Genomic DNA, 16,989 nt, shown 5'->3' with positions numbered 1-16,989 from the left:
AATCCATGAATTAGTGGCAGGAAGGGAAACCAATCATGACGATATTCTAATCATTCAAGCATAAAGTAAGCAGAGCCCAAATTCACGCAACAATACAAATCAGTCCAACAGAATTCACAGCAATCTATTTAACACAAAATACACAATTTTCTTCCTTGACCTGCCTCTTCAGTTTTTCTTATTCGTCTCTGACTTCCTCATAGTCAATCATTAAGTAGATCTATTTCTTGACTTATCACTTTATATTTTAACTTTTTTTAAAAAGGCTTCCTTCTTTCCAGTGCTATCTCCTCAGCTGATTGTGAATACCTCAATTAGATTAATCTTTTTAAAAAATTAACTTCAGGTTGGGCACAGTGGCTCACGCCTATAATCCCAGCACTTTGGGAGGCCAAGGCAGGCGGATCAACTGAGGTCTGGAGTTCGAGATCAGCCTGACCAACATGGAGAATCCCCATCTCTACTAAAAAGACAAAATTAGCCGGGCATGGTGGTGCACGCCTGTAATCCCAGGTACTCGGAAGGCTGAGGCAGGAGAATCACTTGAACCCGGGAGGCAGAGGTTGCATGCCATTGCACTCCAGCCTAGGCAACAAGAGTAAAACTCCGTCTCAAAAAAAAAAAAAAAAAATTAATTTCAAACTGCCAGCAACCTGCTCAAAATCATTCCATGGCTCCCAATGTCGTTAACAGTAGTACTGATAATTATGATATTCTAGAGCTACATCTTGCAGTATCTATTAATCAAAACAATTGCATAGGTAATGAATGTTCTACAAAATATCTAAAATAGTATTACAACATACAATTTGTGCATTAAGAGAACCCAGGTTATGGATTTAAAAACCACCTGCGCTCTAGAGTTGAAATCTTTGTATCAATGACTCCAGAACAAAATTAAAATTCCTTACTAAGATATTCAAGCCCCTCCATGATCATGCTCCAATTTGCCTTATTAACCTCATGTTCCCACTCAAGCCCTAGAAGTTAACCAGAAATTTACTTACTTTCCCACTCATCACCACCCTTGAACCTGGACTCATTTTTCTGAAACTACAGATCTGTTGATATGATTTCCATGTCTGTAATGCCATTTAATTACTCATTCATTTAATAAAAATTTTCCAATTCCCTACTATATGCCAAACTCTGTATTAAGCTCTACTATGTATCAAACACTTGAACTACAAAGGTGAGGCATATATCATCTGTGCCCTTAAAAATCTCACAATCTTTTGTATTTTCAGTAGAGACGGGATTTCACCATGTTGGCCAGGATGGTCTCCATTTCCTGACCTGGTGATCCACCTGCTTCGGTTAACTGGGCGTGGTGGTGCGTGCCTGCAATCCCAGCTACTCGGGAGGCTGAGGCAAAAGAATTGCTTGAACCAGGGAGTCAGAGGTTGCAGTGAGCTGAGATCACGCCACTGCACTCCAGCATGGTGACAAAGCAAGACTCCATCTCAAAAAAAAAAAAAAAAAAAAAAAAATCCTACAATCTAAGGCTACAGGGGGAGGATCTGTTGAGCTCAGGAATGCAAGGGCAGCCTGGGCAACATAGCAAGATCTCCATCTCTTAAAAAAAAAAAAAACTCACAGTCTAATGCAAAACAGAGACATAAACCCAAGTCAAACACAAGGCAATATAGTAAGTGTTATCAATGAAGAATGCACAGAATGCTAGAGGAGCACAGAAAGTTCATAAAGCAGGACTGGAAGTACGAAGTAAGGTTTCCCAGAGTAGAGAGTACCAGAGGTAGATTATTAAAGAAATCAACAAGGTGATAAAGTTTATAAGGTATTGTAGGCATATATAAAGCACAGACCAGGCTGTAAGTCACTCACTACAGCTAGGCTACGGAATATGTGAGAGAGAGGAGTAACAAATACAAAAACTAGAAAAGTAAGCAAAGACAAGATCATGGCCCTTACATATAATGCTAAGAAATTTGCATCTTATTTAAAAATTAAAAGTAACAGGAAGCAGCAAGATATCCTAGAAAGTACACAAGTTTAGGTATTCCAATGGCCTCAATCTATCACTTACTTGACCTTCATCAAATCTGCCTCTCTAAGCTTCAATTTCCTCAACTGTAAAGTAGAAATTAATAATATCAACTTTACCAGGATTGTTACAAGAGGAAATGAGTTCACGTAAATCTCCTTGCATAGGGGTCAGTCAACAAACTGCATCCAGACTGATTCGGAAGCAAAGAATGGCTTTTACATTCTTAAAGGATTGTTAAAAAAGAATTACAACAACAAAAATTAAAGGATTGTTAAAAAACAAAAAATTACAGCAAAAAAAAATATGCAACGGAGATCTTACATGACCCAAAAAGCCAAAATATTTACATCTGTCCCTTCACAAAAAAAAGCTTGCTAGGCCTGGTGTGGTGGCTCATGTCTGTAATCCCAAAACTTTGGGAGGCTGAGGTGGGATCATTTGAGGTCAGGAGTTCGAGACCAGCCTGGCCAACATGGTGAAACCCCATCTCCAGTAAAAATACAAAAATTAGCAGGGTGTGGTGGAGTGGTGTGCGCCTGTAACCCCAGCTTCTCGGGAGGCTGAGGCAGGAGAATTGCTTGAACCTGGGAGGCAGAGGTTGCAGCGAGCTGAGATCATGCCACTGCACCCCAGCCTAGGTGAGAGTGGGACTCTGCCATTTAAAAAAAAAAAAAAAAGGAAAGAGAAGAGAAAAGAGAAAAGAAGAGAAGCTTGTTGTCTCCTATCCTAGCCCCATAGTAGGTAACCAGAAAACAGTAATTATTATTAGTAAAGGATTACAAGTAGAGAATTTAAGCAATGTGGGATGAATTTTACAAGGATTTCTCTGGTGACAATGTATATAAAGGAAAAGATGTTAAATGAGATATAATGGAAGTTGTAGACTAGCAAGGAAGATACTGCAGTAGTCTATTAATTTTTTCTCTACCTTTCTTCTCATCATAAAGGCAAGAGCAACATTTACCTCCTCTCTTACTTATCCCTGTAGTTTAAAATCCATATGTACTCTGTATGTCATAGCACTTAATATTAGTCACTTAGCATATTCTGCCTTCACTTGTTTACTAGATCCAGACTTAAACATCCTATAAGTGTAAGCATTATACTATAAGAGTGTTTTAAATTCAAACAGATCTGGTTGTAATCTTGGGCATGTTAATTAACTTCTTTCCTAATAGGAAACAGTAATAGTGTACGTGTATCGATTTTTAGTTTGGTTTTTTACTACAGATGTGCCAGGTAGTGTCCTAAATACGTTACAGTACATCATTTAATCCTCATAAAACTCTACAAGATAAGGAATATTATCCCCCTATGACAGATGAGAAAACTGAAGAATGGAGAGGTTAAATGAGTTTCTGTAGAGCTAGAAAGTGGAGGATCTAAGGCTCACTTTCTTAACCAGCTTTAGAATGAGAATCATACTGCCTCTCTCATAGGATTTTCAAGAAGAATAATTTAGATTACACATTTAAAGGGAAGGAGGGGAGTGGCTTTTCACATTCCTTGGTACTCAGTAGTCAAATAAATACTAGTTTCATTCCCTGGTAGAAAGATTATTCTACATTTCTTTTTATTCCCCAGAACCCTGAATACAATAGTCTATAACAAATAGAAGCTTAATAAATATTAATTAACAGGTTATACTTTTGGTAATTCAAATTCTTACAGTGTTTCAGGCTACCATTCTGTATATAACTCACATTATGTTGTTCCACAAAATTATATGTAGATATTACAGAAGATTGTACTAAATATGAACCTATAGAAGTACATACCTTGTAAGTAACTTCTGGGTTTTGCTTTGTTAAATATAATAAACATTATGATCAGAAAGCAATGGATATGAGATTCCAACAAAGTCTTTGTATAGAGAGACATTAAGGTTGGGATATACTAAATTTAGTTCTATTCTTTTAGCAGTATTTGTAGCTGGTATTATATAACTCTAATTTATGTTACTCATTTAGGAAATCTATTTAAGTAATATGGGAAAGAGAAAAATAGAGTTTAAACTTTAAGATTAGAGAGGGAGGTTCTCTCTGCAAAAGATGACTATAAGGAACATAAAGTGTTTTAATCTCTATTTTGTGTCACCAATTTCAATTGTTAATAAATGAAAACAATATTTGAAAGCTCCAAATTACCAGGCATCTATTCAGTACAAATAATGAGTTACTCATAGAGCAAAACAAACTACTTATTTCTTTAAAAATAATTATAAATTTTATCTGTACCAAAATTTTAAAGTGGACTAAAAAGAATTAATGAAAATAATCCTGCTACAAAAAAAATACAAAACAAAAATTCTATTACCACTTTCCAATTTCACCTGTTAACAGGAATATTCTTAACTAAACTCAGAGTTAACTTCTGAGAGCTATACATGAAAGACAAAAATAAATTTTTAAAAAATATTTATCTAATCAGAAAATGGCTGCATGGGAACACAATTAAAATTTCAAAAAGTAAACAAAGGGTAATCACCACATCAAAGGGAAACACAACTTCACCTTACTAAGCAAAGTTTCCTATGAAGTTTGTTAAATTAGAAAATTATAAAGAAAATTTATAAAAACAAAGCCACTGATGCTGAAATGTTTAGGGTGGGAGAATGTCAGCAGACAGCTAGATTCAAAGTACATTAAACTAAACATAAAATTTTTTATTAACCATACCCCCAATATGGCAAATGTTTGCTTACTTTTTAAATTTTTTTAATTGGCATTTAATTGTATATATGTATGGGGTACACAGTGATGTTTCCATACATACAATGTGTAGCAATCAGATCAAGGCAATTAGCATATCCATTATCTCAAACACTTATCATTTCTTTGCATTTGGAACATTCAATATTTCCCTTCTAGCTATTTGAAACTACATAATAATACTGTTAACTATAGTCATCCTACAGTGCTACAGAACACCAGAACTTACTCCCCTATCTAGCTATAATTTTGTGCCCTTTAACAATCTCTCTCCCTAGCCCTCTTCCCCCTACCCTTCCCAACCTCTAGAATCCTCTTTTCTACTTTTTACTTCTATGAGATCGACTTTTCTTGGCTTCCACCTAGAAGTGAGAATATGTGGTGTTTTTACCTTTCTGTTCCTGGCTTATTCCACTTAACACAGTGTCCTTTGGTTCCATCCAAGTTGCCAAGAATGACAGGATTTCATTCTTTTTGAAGATGGATTTCATTCTTTATGGCTGAAGTATTCCATTGTGTTCACTTCTTTTTAAGCCCATGGCTGGCACTTCATTTATGATTTAGTAACTCCTCTGATGCCCTCTAAACCTAGCTATCAAGCTACTCAGTAAGAAATTCTCCACACGCTTTTTAGTATTTTTCAAAAGAAACGATACTTTCCACTGCTCAAAAAATCTTAATTATTCAGATCAGTAAAAGATTAAGTCATCTCCAAATGTGCATGTGTACTGATGGGAAGATGATTAAAGATCAAGAACGGGCCGGGTGCGGTGGCTCACGCCTGTAATCCCAGCACTTTGGGAGGCTGAGGCGGGCAGATCACAAGGTCAGGAGTTCGAGACCAGCCTGGCCAACATAGTGAAACCCTGTCTCTACTAAAAATACAAAAATTAGCCTGTAGTCCCAGCTTCTTAGGAGACTGAGGCAGGAGAATCACTTGAACCTGGGAGGCAGAGGTAGTTGCAGTGAGCTGAGATCAGGCCACTGCACTCCAGCCTGGGCGACAGAGCAAGACTCTGTCTCAGAAAAAAAAAACAAAAAACAAAAAACAAGAAAGGAATGGGGCAGAAAGGGACAGGGAAAAGGAGGAAAAGCTAGCCCCTCTTCCTCCAGCAAGTTAAGCATTATTATCTGCCCCTTATTACCTGACACAGCATCTTTACTTTTCTAATCCACATTTCACACTTCCCTCAAAACTCAATCCTAACACTCTCTCACAACCAAACACACGCACACAAACACTCAACAATCTAGGAAATGAACTTTCTCAACCTGATAAAGGCTATTCATGAAAAATGTATAGTTCACTACTTTCTGCACACTGCCTGCCTATGGGCTAACCCTTCTCCACAAGGAGCAGTTTAAAAAAAAAAAAAAAATCACAGCTAACATCATACTTAAGAAGATGGAATGTTTTCCCCCTAAGATTGGGAGCAAGACAAGGATTTGCTGCAAGTCAAGTGACTTCTCTTGATGTTTCTTTTCAATTATGTTCTGCAGGTTCTATCCAGGGCAATTAAGCAAGAAAATAAACTAAAATGCATCCATATTGGAAAAGCAGAATTGAAACATCATTTGTTTGCAGGTGACATGATATTCGTATGTAGAAAATCATATGGAATCCACTTAAAAACTATTAAAACTGGCCGGGTGCACTGGCTCACACCTGTAATCCCAGCACTTTAGGAGGCCGAGGCTGGTGGATCACGAGGTCAGCAGTTCAAGACCAGCCTGGCCAAGACAGTGAAACCCCATCACTACTAAAAATACAAAAATTAGCCAGGCATGATGGTGGGTGCCTGTAATCCCAGCTGCTCGGGAGGCTGAGGCAGGAGAATCACTTGAACCCGGGAGGCAGAGGTTGTAGTGAGCCAAGAACACGCCATTGCACTCCAGCCTGGGTGACAGAGTGAGACTCCGTCTCAAAAAAAAAAAAAAAAACAACTATTGGAACAAAGAAATTCAGCAAGGTTGCAGAATATGAGATCAACAAACATAAATCAAGTGTATTTTTACACGCTTGCCATGCAAAAAATCCCCCAATTTTTTTTAATTCCATTTACAGTATCTGGAAGAATAAAACATTTGGGAAGAAATGCAGTGACAGAAGTATGAAACTTATATTCTGAAAACTATGAAACACTGTTGACAAAGAAGATCTAAATAAATAGAAAAACATCCCATGTTCATGGACAGGAAGCCCTAATATTGAGATGGCAGTGGTCCCAAAATTGATGCACCGATTTAACACAATCCCCATCAAAATTCCAGCTGACTTTTTTGCAGAAACGGACAAGCTGATCCTATAATTGATATGGAAATACAAGAGGTTCAAATAGCCAAAACAATCTTGAAAAAGAAAAAAAGAGTTTTTCTTTTTTTCTTCTCAAAATGAAAAAGTTTGAGAGGTTTGAGGACTCAGACCTCTCAATTACAAAGCTACAGTAGTCAAGACCATATTAGTGTAAGGATAAACATATAAATCAATGAAATAGAATTAAAAGTCCAGAAATAAATTCTCACACAGTTAATTTTGGACAGGCGTGATGACACAATTCAATGGAGAAAGAATAATCTTTTCAATAAATGGTACTGAGGCAACTGAGTATCCACATGCAAAGAAATATTAGACCTCTATAACAGATCATGCACAGAAATTAACTCAAAATGGATCAAAGATCTAAATGTAAGAGTTAAGACTATAAAACTCTCAGGACAAAACACAGAAGTAAATCTCTGTGGCCTTAGATTAGGCAATGATTTCTTAGATATGACACCAAAAGCTCAGCAAAATAACAACAATAATTTCACTTCATCAAGCTGAAAACGTTTGTGCCTCAAATGACACTATCAGGAAAATGAAAAGACAACTCACAAAATGGAGGAAAATACTTGCAAATCACATATAAGGGACACATCTAGAGTATATAAAAGACTCTTACAACTCAGTAATTTAAAAAAAAAAAAAAACTCGTTATAAAAATGGGCAAAGAATTTGAGCCTTTTCACACACTTCTCTCCAAAGAGGATATACAAACGGCCAATAGCACATAAAAAGCATCATTAGCCATCAGGGAAATGCAAATCAAAACCAGGATCAAATCACACCTGCTAGGAGAGCTATGATGAAAAAAGGAGATAATAATTGTTGGCACAAAGTGGATAAATTAGAGCTCTCATACACTGCTGGTGGAAATGTAAAATACTGCGACTGCTTTGGAAAACTGTCTACAAGTTCCTCCAAAGTTTAAACACAAAGTGGTATATGTTTCAGCAATTCCACTCTCAGGTACATATCCAAAAGAATTCAAAACATACATACAGGCCGGGCGCGGTGGCTCAAGCCTGTAATCCCAGCACTTTGGGAGGCCGAGACGGGCGGATCACGAGGTCAGGAGATCGAGACCATCCTGGCTAACATGGTGAAACCCCGTCTCTACTAAAAAATACAAAAAACTAGCCGGGCGACATGGCGGGCGCCTGTAGTCCCAGCTGCTTGGGAGGCTGAGGCAGGAGAATGGCGTAAACCCAGGAGGCGGAGCTTGCAGTGAGTTGAGACCCGGCCACTGCACTCCAGCCTGGGCGGCAGAGCAAGACTCCGTCTCAAAAAAAAAAAAAAAAAAAAAAAAAAAAAACATACATACATACTAAGAACTTGTACATGAATGCTCACAGAGGCATGATTTATAATAGCCAAAAAGTGAATGTCCATCGGCTCATGAATAGATAAATGTGGTGTATTCTTAACGCTGACATACTATTCACCCATTACAAGAATGAAGTACTTGCTATGATACGGATCAACCATGAAAACATGGTAAGTGAAAGATGCTTATCATAAAAGACCATATGTTAAGATTGCATTTGTACAAAGTGTCCAAAATTGGCCAAATCTATAGAGAAAGGAAGCAGTAATTGCCCAGAACTAGGGGCATAAGAGAATGAACGGTGACTCTTGAAAGATACAGGATTTATATTTTAGGTAATGAAAATGTTCTAGAAGTAACTATAGTGATGGTTGCACAATTGTTAATATACTAAAAACTGTTGAGTTGTACACTTTAAATGCATTACTTCTAAGCTATCTAAGTTACACCTCATAAAAGGTGCCCAAAAGAAAGCAACTGTTTAAGTAATTCCTGACCCAACTGACATTCCATTTTATGTCTCAGAATGTCCATAGTTTATATCATATTGACTTGCACTAGTTCATTTGTTTTGAAATAACTAAATTATATGCTTTATCTCCCTTACTCACAAACTATAAGCCTTGCAAGAGTCTCTTCTACATCTTTCATACTTCTCTTTAGAACTAGGTACAATAATGGGTACACAGTGAGTCCTCAGATTAGGTTTTCAATTTTCAAGATGCAAGATATTAGAGAAGTATTTACCATGGAGAAGTTAACCAGACTACTCCAAAATCTTCCTTTTGGGAAATAAAGAGATTACATATATCTCCCCAGAGATCCCTAACCAAACTGTTAGAATAAAAAATAAGTAAAGGTGACACAGAGCTGAGGTTTCACATTACAATAACCCTGGGCAATGATAGAATAAATTGTGATTCAATCAAAATTAAAGTTGTTCAGTGATAAAATACCATTTACTGTATTAGAGACCCAGTGTCAGTGCAGTTAGTAAAAGAAAGTTGTAGTATTTTCATCATGAAGCATGAGCACAAATTAATAATTAAGCCTCCGTTGTTTACTTGATTTTATTGTTCTTTCTGGGTTAAGGCTCACATGTATTAACTTTAATAACTTTAGAATTATAAAAACTGCAGCAACAAACAAGAGAATATGGTAAAGTCCACCTAAATGAGATTTCCCTCAAAGTAAAAGTAATAATCATCATCTATCCCAATAACAGAGGAAGAAAATTCAAAAAATGTGTTTTCTATGAAACTATACCCAGAAACTGAAATTCAGAGTTTTGTCCTGCTGATCTGAACTGATTTCAAAATACAAAGAGAAATAACTCAAATTGACAGAACTCATTAAAGCACAATGACAATCAATAACTGGATAGTACAGGAGAGACCCACTAAAGGTTACAGGATCCAACTGTAATGCTCTCTGAAAAATGTGTATCTTTAAATAGCTACAGAAACTCACTTGTCATTTAAGCCCCTCAATGATGAGAGCTTCACCCTCCCACTCCTGTGACTCTTCTCTCCTTTCTCCTCTCCCCACCACTCTCCACTCACACACAATGTTACTCTTTTAAGATGGAAAGCAATTCTTAACTATCATAATTCACCTTTTGGATGTAATTTCATAAATATATGCTAACATCTACAATAACACCACAAAATGCCCCTTGTAGCAGAGATGGCCAAGCTTTCCACCAGCCAGGGACATTTCCCACTCCCCTTGCATTCAAATAAGACTCTGTGACAAATCTTGCCAATAAAATTTGGGGGAATGTTTGTCATTTAAGTCTGGAGTTTCTTAAGAAATGGTCTTCAGGTAATAAGGAGGACTCCAAGGCCCTAAGAAATGGTGGCGTCACAAGATGTAAGTTGTATGAGTTCCTAAACTACAACATAGAGGAAAGCCACAAGAAATCTGCTAACCAGGAGCACCTGCACTGGAACTGTCATGAAAGCAAGTAAAGTGTCATGAAAGCAAGTAAACATCTGCACTGAACTGTCATGAAAGCAAGTAAACTTCTCTGAAATTCTGGAATGTATTTATTACTCTAATTAGCATTACCCAAAGTAATACACACAGAAATTCCTAAGTAATCCAATTCTCCCTAATTAAAGACATTAATAACAGATATTTTGGAAAGATTGCTTAAAAACCTATTTAAGTAACATTAAATTTTAAAATCTAAACAAGTTTCCACCTTGATTTTGTTGTAACATAATTCCTTTAGTTTAAATAGCCTTAGTTCTTCCACTTCATATCCAAATATCTTTATAGTTCAATATCATCTGTTTTCATTACTACAGAGAAACGTTCTCACCAATTCTTCCAAATTAAAAAAAAATTATGAAGTCTTTGAAAATAAAGTCCAATGAAAATTACTTTATCAAATACTAATAAGAGCAAATTCATTTCTATTTCATTGTTTCTAAGGTATTAAAAAGTATCATTTATAGTTTTAAGGTAAGAATTATTCTTTTAAATATAACCATATGGCAGAATATTCTGTTCAATGTAAATACACACTCCACACACACTTTAAGAAAATCATATTTTGCATTCTAATAGTTGCCCCTAGTTATTTATAAAAATTCAAGCCTCTCAATGATGAGAGCTTCCCCCTCCCCATCCTGTGACTCTTATCTTCACAGAAATTTTTATAGTAAAAAAATGCATAAAAGTTATAGTGAATGTGTTGAAATTTTAGTTTGAATCTTAGAAAATAAGATTTTTTACAGCTTATCATTTATTGATACAAATAAATTACGTAAGTCCTACTGGGAAACCTGGCATTTGTAAGTAGGGCCATGACAAATTTAAACCAAACTCCCACATTCTCTTTGTCCTGCCTTTACCCAAAACAAAAAAAAAACAATATATTAACTTTTCTGTTATCTTTACTTTAAATTTCATATCTCTCCATGATATTATTTTTTCCACACAGCACAGTTAAAATTTAAGAACACATTTCCTACTCCAGACAAAATAATAAAAATGGAAAGTTATTGAAAGTTAAGTTGACAGAGGATTTTATCTTACATTCAGAGAAATATTCTAAGAGGTTTTGTTTACCAAAATCAGTCAACATGAGCTAGCATTTTTCGTAGTATTTAAACTTTGGGGATCTATATAAATTTTGGTTCCTTGATCCTTTTTAATATTTAACTGTATTGAAACATATATGTGCTATATAGGGGTTGCAAATTTTTTTCCAGGGCTACAAAACGAAAATCATAAAGAATAATGAAACTGAGAGATAGTCTATTTGAAAATATGAAAAAAAATTAAGTATAACTATTTTTATAAATGACTAGGCTATTTTAATGACCATTTTTATTATTAGAAAAATGACTTCTCATGCACATTAAAGTCGTTTGTATATATATACCTTTTGTACACTGAAGGGCTCTGAAAGATTCCATTGTCTTTTTTATGTTATAGTTACATAATATTGCTCTAAATAATTAATCATATTTGTGCTTGCAAAGGCTCAATGCCCATAGTCAGGGCTGCAGGAGGCAGAACTAAAATTTAACTAAGCATCTACTATATGCCAAACATGTTTTCTCATTCTATTCTCAAAACGACCTTACTATAAAGGTATTAGCTCTCTGTGACTGATAAAACTCTGGTTTATAGATACTAGATATGTTGCCTAAGGTCAAACAGCTAAGAAAAATCACACAGCTGGGATGCTAACTGAAGTCTGTAGAACAAGTCATTTTCCCACTAACTGCATGTGTTAAATTATTTTTCCAGTAGTGGTAATAGAGAACAGCTCTTCGCCCCTCCTTCTCTTCCCTCCACTTCCCCGTGAACAGCATACACTATTTCTTTGTGAGACCAGGTGCAAAGAGCAATCTCTGGCCGTGACACAAGAGTACGGCCTACAAGGATCGAATCTGTATTATGATTTTATCCATAGTAGGGTTCTAGCTAAATGATCCAACTACATACAAATGTAATGAGGTTGGCGTAGAAAAGCAAATTAGCAAATAATTATCCAAATGCCATTTGTATTTGGTTCTGAAATGTACTGTACACCTACTGGCAGCAGGTTTATCTTTACAATTGAGTTTTGCTTAGACTATTCTCAAAATAGCTTTCCAGCAGTACATGCTGAGTAGACAACAGAGGCTGCTTCATCTAGTTTTTGGAAACTGAGGAAAACGTGTTTGTTGAGCCTATCTTGATTGACAAGATAACTAGAGGCAATACGGTAAAATGTAACACTGTGCTTTCAATGTGTACAAACGGCTCAGCTAAACTCCCTGAACACAATCCACCTCAACAGTGTAAGCTCAATAGCCGGCCGAGTTAAGGAGGATGACAGCTCCAGTAACTTCCTCTTCCTCACCCAGCTCCTCAGCTCGGCGGCGCGTACACGCCTCTCCCCCTAGGAGGCAGGATAAAACAATTTCAAATGCACAAAATCCATCCAATCCCACCAATACCACCGGCCAGGGAAACCAGTTTCCCTTTCTTCCTCAGCCCTTCCAAGAAAATGTCTAATTAAAAAAAAAAAAAAAAAAATCTTACCAACGGCAAAGTATTTGCAACAAAAATCCAAAATATTTACTCAGTCCCTCCACACAGCCTTAGGGGAAGGATGAAAAGAAGGGAACACGACACCGCGGATTCCCAACTGTTCTGATTCACTTTCCCTCGGGTCCCACAGCCGGCCGGGCGAAGGCTTGCAGTTGGAACGCCAAAACAAGCCTTCGCCTCTCAGGAGACGCGCCGGCGGCCACGGCGACGGCAATCGGCGCGTCCCGCCTCCGACCCTCACCTGCCCAGGCCCGAAGCAGCGCCGTGGGCTCGCGCGGGCTCGGCGTCCCGGGAGGCGTCCGGGGAGGCGGGCGGGCGCCCAGGCGGTTAGGCCGCGCTGCAGGCCGGCGCGCTTCCTGCCGCGGCCGGGGAACGGCGGCGCGGCACCGACCCGCAGCTCTCCCAGCCCCGCTGCCGCGCGTGTGCCGCACTCATTCAGCCCTCCCCGGCCGGCCCCCGAGGAGCAGCTCTCACCTGCGAGGCTCGGGAGCCTCAGCCACCAAACAGGAGGGACACGCCACTCTGGGGTCCCGGCCCCGGGCCACCCCCGACACAGACACACACACACACCCCGGAACCTTCGCCCGCCTCTGAAGAGACGCGGGTCAGCCCCGCCGCCCCCTCCAGTCACCCGACACACACCCACTCGCCGTGGGTCCTCGGGCCGCCTCCCCACCCGCCAAAGTCCCAACTCGCACACCCACACGCACATTTGTCCCTCTCCCACCTCATTTCCCCGGGGAAGCGCTCCTCTTCCCAACACTCTCGATCCTACTCAGAGGCACAAGAACACTCTACCTCATTCTCTTCCTCTGGCCCAGAAGAAGCAACAGCAGCCATTTCCCCGCGGCAGGGAAAACACACACACAAACACGCGCGCGCGCGCACCAGGCCCCCACAGATGCTTCCCCTCCAGAGCCGCGGCCGCAGACGCAAACACAAACACCCACGGCGGGCCTCGCTCCCGCCCGCCCCGAGGGGAAGCCGCGGCGGCAAACAGGGCCCGGACCTGGGACTCGCGGGCGGGCGCGCAGGGAACCCGGGCCCGGGGTCTCGGGGGGCCCGCGCCCCCTCCTCACCTGCATTCAGCGCGCCGGGGTCCGGGTGGCGGCGGCGGCGGCGGCGACGGGGCGGCTGGTGCTGGTGCTGCGGCGGCGGGGGAGGCGGCGGCGGCGGTGGCGGCGGGGCTGAGGGCAGCAAAGACATGCAGGCAGCCCGCCGGGGGGAGAGGCACCGGCCGGAGGGGATGCGGGGCGGGCGGGCCGGGCCGGGCCGCCTGACGAACGGCAGAGGCGGCGGCGCGGAGGGCGGCTGAAGGGAGTGAGGAGACAGACCGGGGGGCGGGAAGGGGGACGAGGGCCGCGCCGCCGGGCTTCGAGGACAGTGACCCCAAGCGCGCAGGAGAGGCCCCGGGGCCGCAGCTGCCGGCGCGAAGGCCCCAGCCGAAGGAAGCTGCGCCCCCGCAGGGCCGGAGCCGCGGCTATTGCTCCGAGAGCCACGCAGAGCCTGGCCTTGGCCTTGGCCTCGGCCTCCTGGTGCTTGGGCTGCCGCCGCTGCGGGGGTTGCCGCTGCGCCGGGTGCTGCTGGGGCCGAGGTTGAACAGAGACGCCAGCTTTCGGTGCCTTCGCTTCCGCTCACACACGTTCACACCCCCGAGGGCCGGGGGAGAGACGTCCGGGCTATATCGGTATTGAGATTAATAACAAGGTGCAGAGAGTGCGAGAAGGAGAAGGGTTGATTGACGTGGAGGGGCTGGCGGGAGTCAGTCACTCCACGGCACGGAGGGTTGGGGTGAGGGGAAGGAGGCGGGGCGATGACGGGGCGGAGCTTCTACGCCGCGCCTTGGCCCCGCCTACCGTGCGCCGCGTTTTGTCGCGGTGCGCGCGCGGAGGCCGGGGCTTCTTGTTGGTTTTCTCTTTTCCCCTGGCTGTTTTCTCACTGCCTTTGCCTGGTTTGAGCGAGAAGCAGGGTTGAGAAGAGTGGCGGGGTTTCAGAAACCCACATCCACAGAGCCTTGGCGGAAGAGACGGAAAACCGCCTCACCCCGGGTTCTTGTGTGGGCGCTGTTTACTGCACCCTCCTCGCCCGAGGCGACCTGACGGCGAAGCGGAGCTAGGTCTAGGTGGCGGAGACGCCAGGTGAGGTGAAGTGACCGAAGGAAATGTTTCCTGACGTCTTCGGTCGATTTTTTTTAAAAACGTGTAACATCTGTAAGTTGTATCGTGAAAGGTAAATAAAAGAACCTGTGATGCTTAGCGATAACCCGGTCCTATTTTCTAATTCTCTCTTCTTCTTGTAGACTTTAGTTTGTTGTTTGGTAGTTTATCCATTCATCTACAGAATGAAAACATCCTAATGTAAACTAGAAATAGTAGTGTTTACTTGGTGAACGTGGCTCTGATACTTTAAGTTTCTGGGGTTTGTTTTTGTTTTTGTGGGCCAGCTTCAGCTTTTAACCGCCGGCAGTCCGAAAAGCAAATTACACCGGCTGTAGAGGCAGAGTACTGCTGTTGCAGTTTTGCACAATTTTAATCTCTTTCTCAATGCATGCCCGGACCCGTGTATTTACCAGTGTTGGTCAAGGGTATATTAGCCATGTTCAGTATTTTTCCCCCCACAGGAGTGTTTAGCACACTAAGCACGTTGCGTTGGTTGCAATTCATCTTAGGCCTTATTACTGAATGTAAAATGCCTTCTTGGGGGAAAAGGTGCGGTAAAAATGCAAATCATCATTTAGCTAAAACTGAACAGCTGTTACAAGAGTTCACAATTGCAGAACTATTGCACCACTTTCATCTTGGCACCAGGAAGGGTGAATGAGTGAGTAAAAAAGCTCCTCAGTTCACAAGACCACAGACTACTTTCTTTTCTACCTATGTTAATTTTCCATTTCCCGCCCTAGCAACACCAGCCCCACACCATCTTCTGTAAAACATGTCAAAACGTCCTTAAGCCTGGAAGAAGTCTCACTCTTTCTCAACTATCTAAGAGTCTAGGCTGACATAAAATGAATAATTATCTTTGACTTTGTAAGCAGGAAAGCCAAGCAAGTCACTTCAGGAGTCCAAATAGTGGACCTGCCTCAATGGCATCTTGCCACAGTATTTCTCCTTGGCACACAAACACTCTCTCCCAAGGAGAAATACTACCAAATATGGAAGGAAAGAGGAAAATAAATACCTGAAAAAATACAAATCAGATAATGTGATAGCCTCACAGATTTAAGCATCTTTAACAATAAATTTTCTATGAGTTCAATGAATTTTCATTCATATACAATAAACAAACACATATGGAGGGCATATTGTGTTCCAGACGCTATGTTTAGCATTGGAGACACACAGCCAAGCATATATAGTCCCTTTTTTTAAGTAACTCACAATCATTGTAGGGGAAGCTGACACATAAACAGGAAATTCTCACAGAACAAACCAGAAATGAAAGTATGAGAGATGACACTAATAGTCACAACAATGTCTAGGAGGATGGGCTGACAGCACTGGCATTTACACATGAGCCATATGACATCTGCCCACTCTCACAGGCTGCCTAGCAGTAGTGACAGTAGTGGGGAAAAATGACAGGGCCATTGTGAATGTTAAGCACTAATAAATGGTGGATTTTGGTGGTCCTGAAGGTCAACTTTATATATGGAATGTTCTTTGTTGGCCTCTAAATTTTAAGTAGTAAATGCATCACAATCCATGGCAGGGAGGGGTAATTTTAACTTTCAGAGTTAATGGTGGACAGTGGATGTTGTCATAGGATCATTTATTTTAATGCAGGTTAAGTTTAGTATTTACTTTCAAAGATGTCCTCTTTATACGATGTCAAATTGATTGACTCACTAAAAACAAAAGGAAAGGAATACTTTTATATATTAACTATATTATCAGAAAATAGATTGCTGTTTTTCTCATTTGCAATTAGAATGACATTGGAGAAATAAGTTTTCAGATAGTTGGCACTATACAAATGCCAAGAAATTGTCTTCAGTGAGATTAAAAAACAAACAGGCCAGGCGCAGTGGCTCAGGCCTGTAATCCCAGCACTTTGAGAGGCCCAGGCG

General features: G+C 40.8%; 1 protein-coding gene across 7 annotated transcripts in view; it reads right to left on the bottom strand.

Moving 5' to 3' along the window:
- The window catches only part of CNOT6L (CCR4-NOT transcription complex subunit 6 like), a 109,896-nt gene extending 95,798 nt beyond the window's left edge, over positions 1-14,098 (bottom strand). For 2 of the 7 annotated variants that reach the window (XM_033214335.1, XM_033214340.1), the window contains exon 1: positions 13,719-13,839. In XM_033214335.1, coding sequence (XP_033070226.1) covers positions 13,719-13,723 — 5 coding nt within the window. In that variant the 5' untranslated portion in view covers positions 13,724-13,839. Of the gene's footprint in view, positions 1-5,110; positions 5,502-13,647; positions 13,840-13,999 lie in introns of those variants that run through there. The other 5 variants (XM_033214337.1, XM_033214336.1, XM_033214341.1 and 2 more) reach the window with 5 other exon arrangements.
- Positions 14,099-16,989: the final 2,891 nt, after the last annotated feature.

This window comes from Trachypithecus francoisi, unplaced genomic scaffold (genome assembly GCF_009764315.1).
Source record: "Trachypithecus francoisi isolate TF-2019V2 unplaced genomic scaffold, Tfra_2.0 Lachesis_group1, whole genome shotgun sequence".
In the NCBI taxonomy this organism is placed as follows: Eukaryota; Metazoa; Chordata; class Mammalia; order Primates; family Cercopithecidae; genus Trachypithecus; species Trachypithecus francoisi.
The sequence above is the reverse complement of the archived record's forward strand: the minus strand, read 5'-3'. Positions and strand labels throughout refer to the sequence as shown.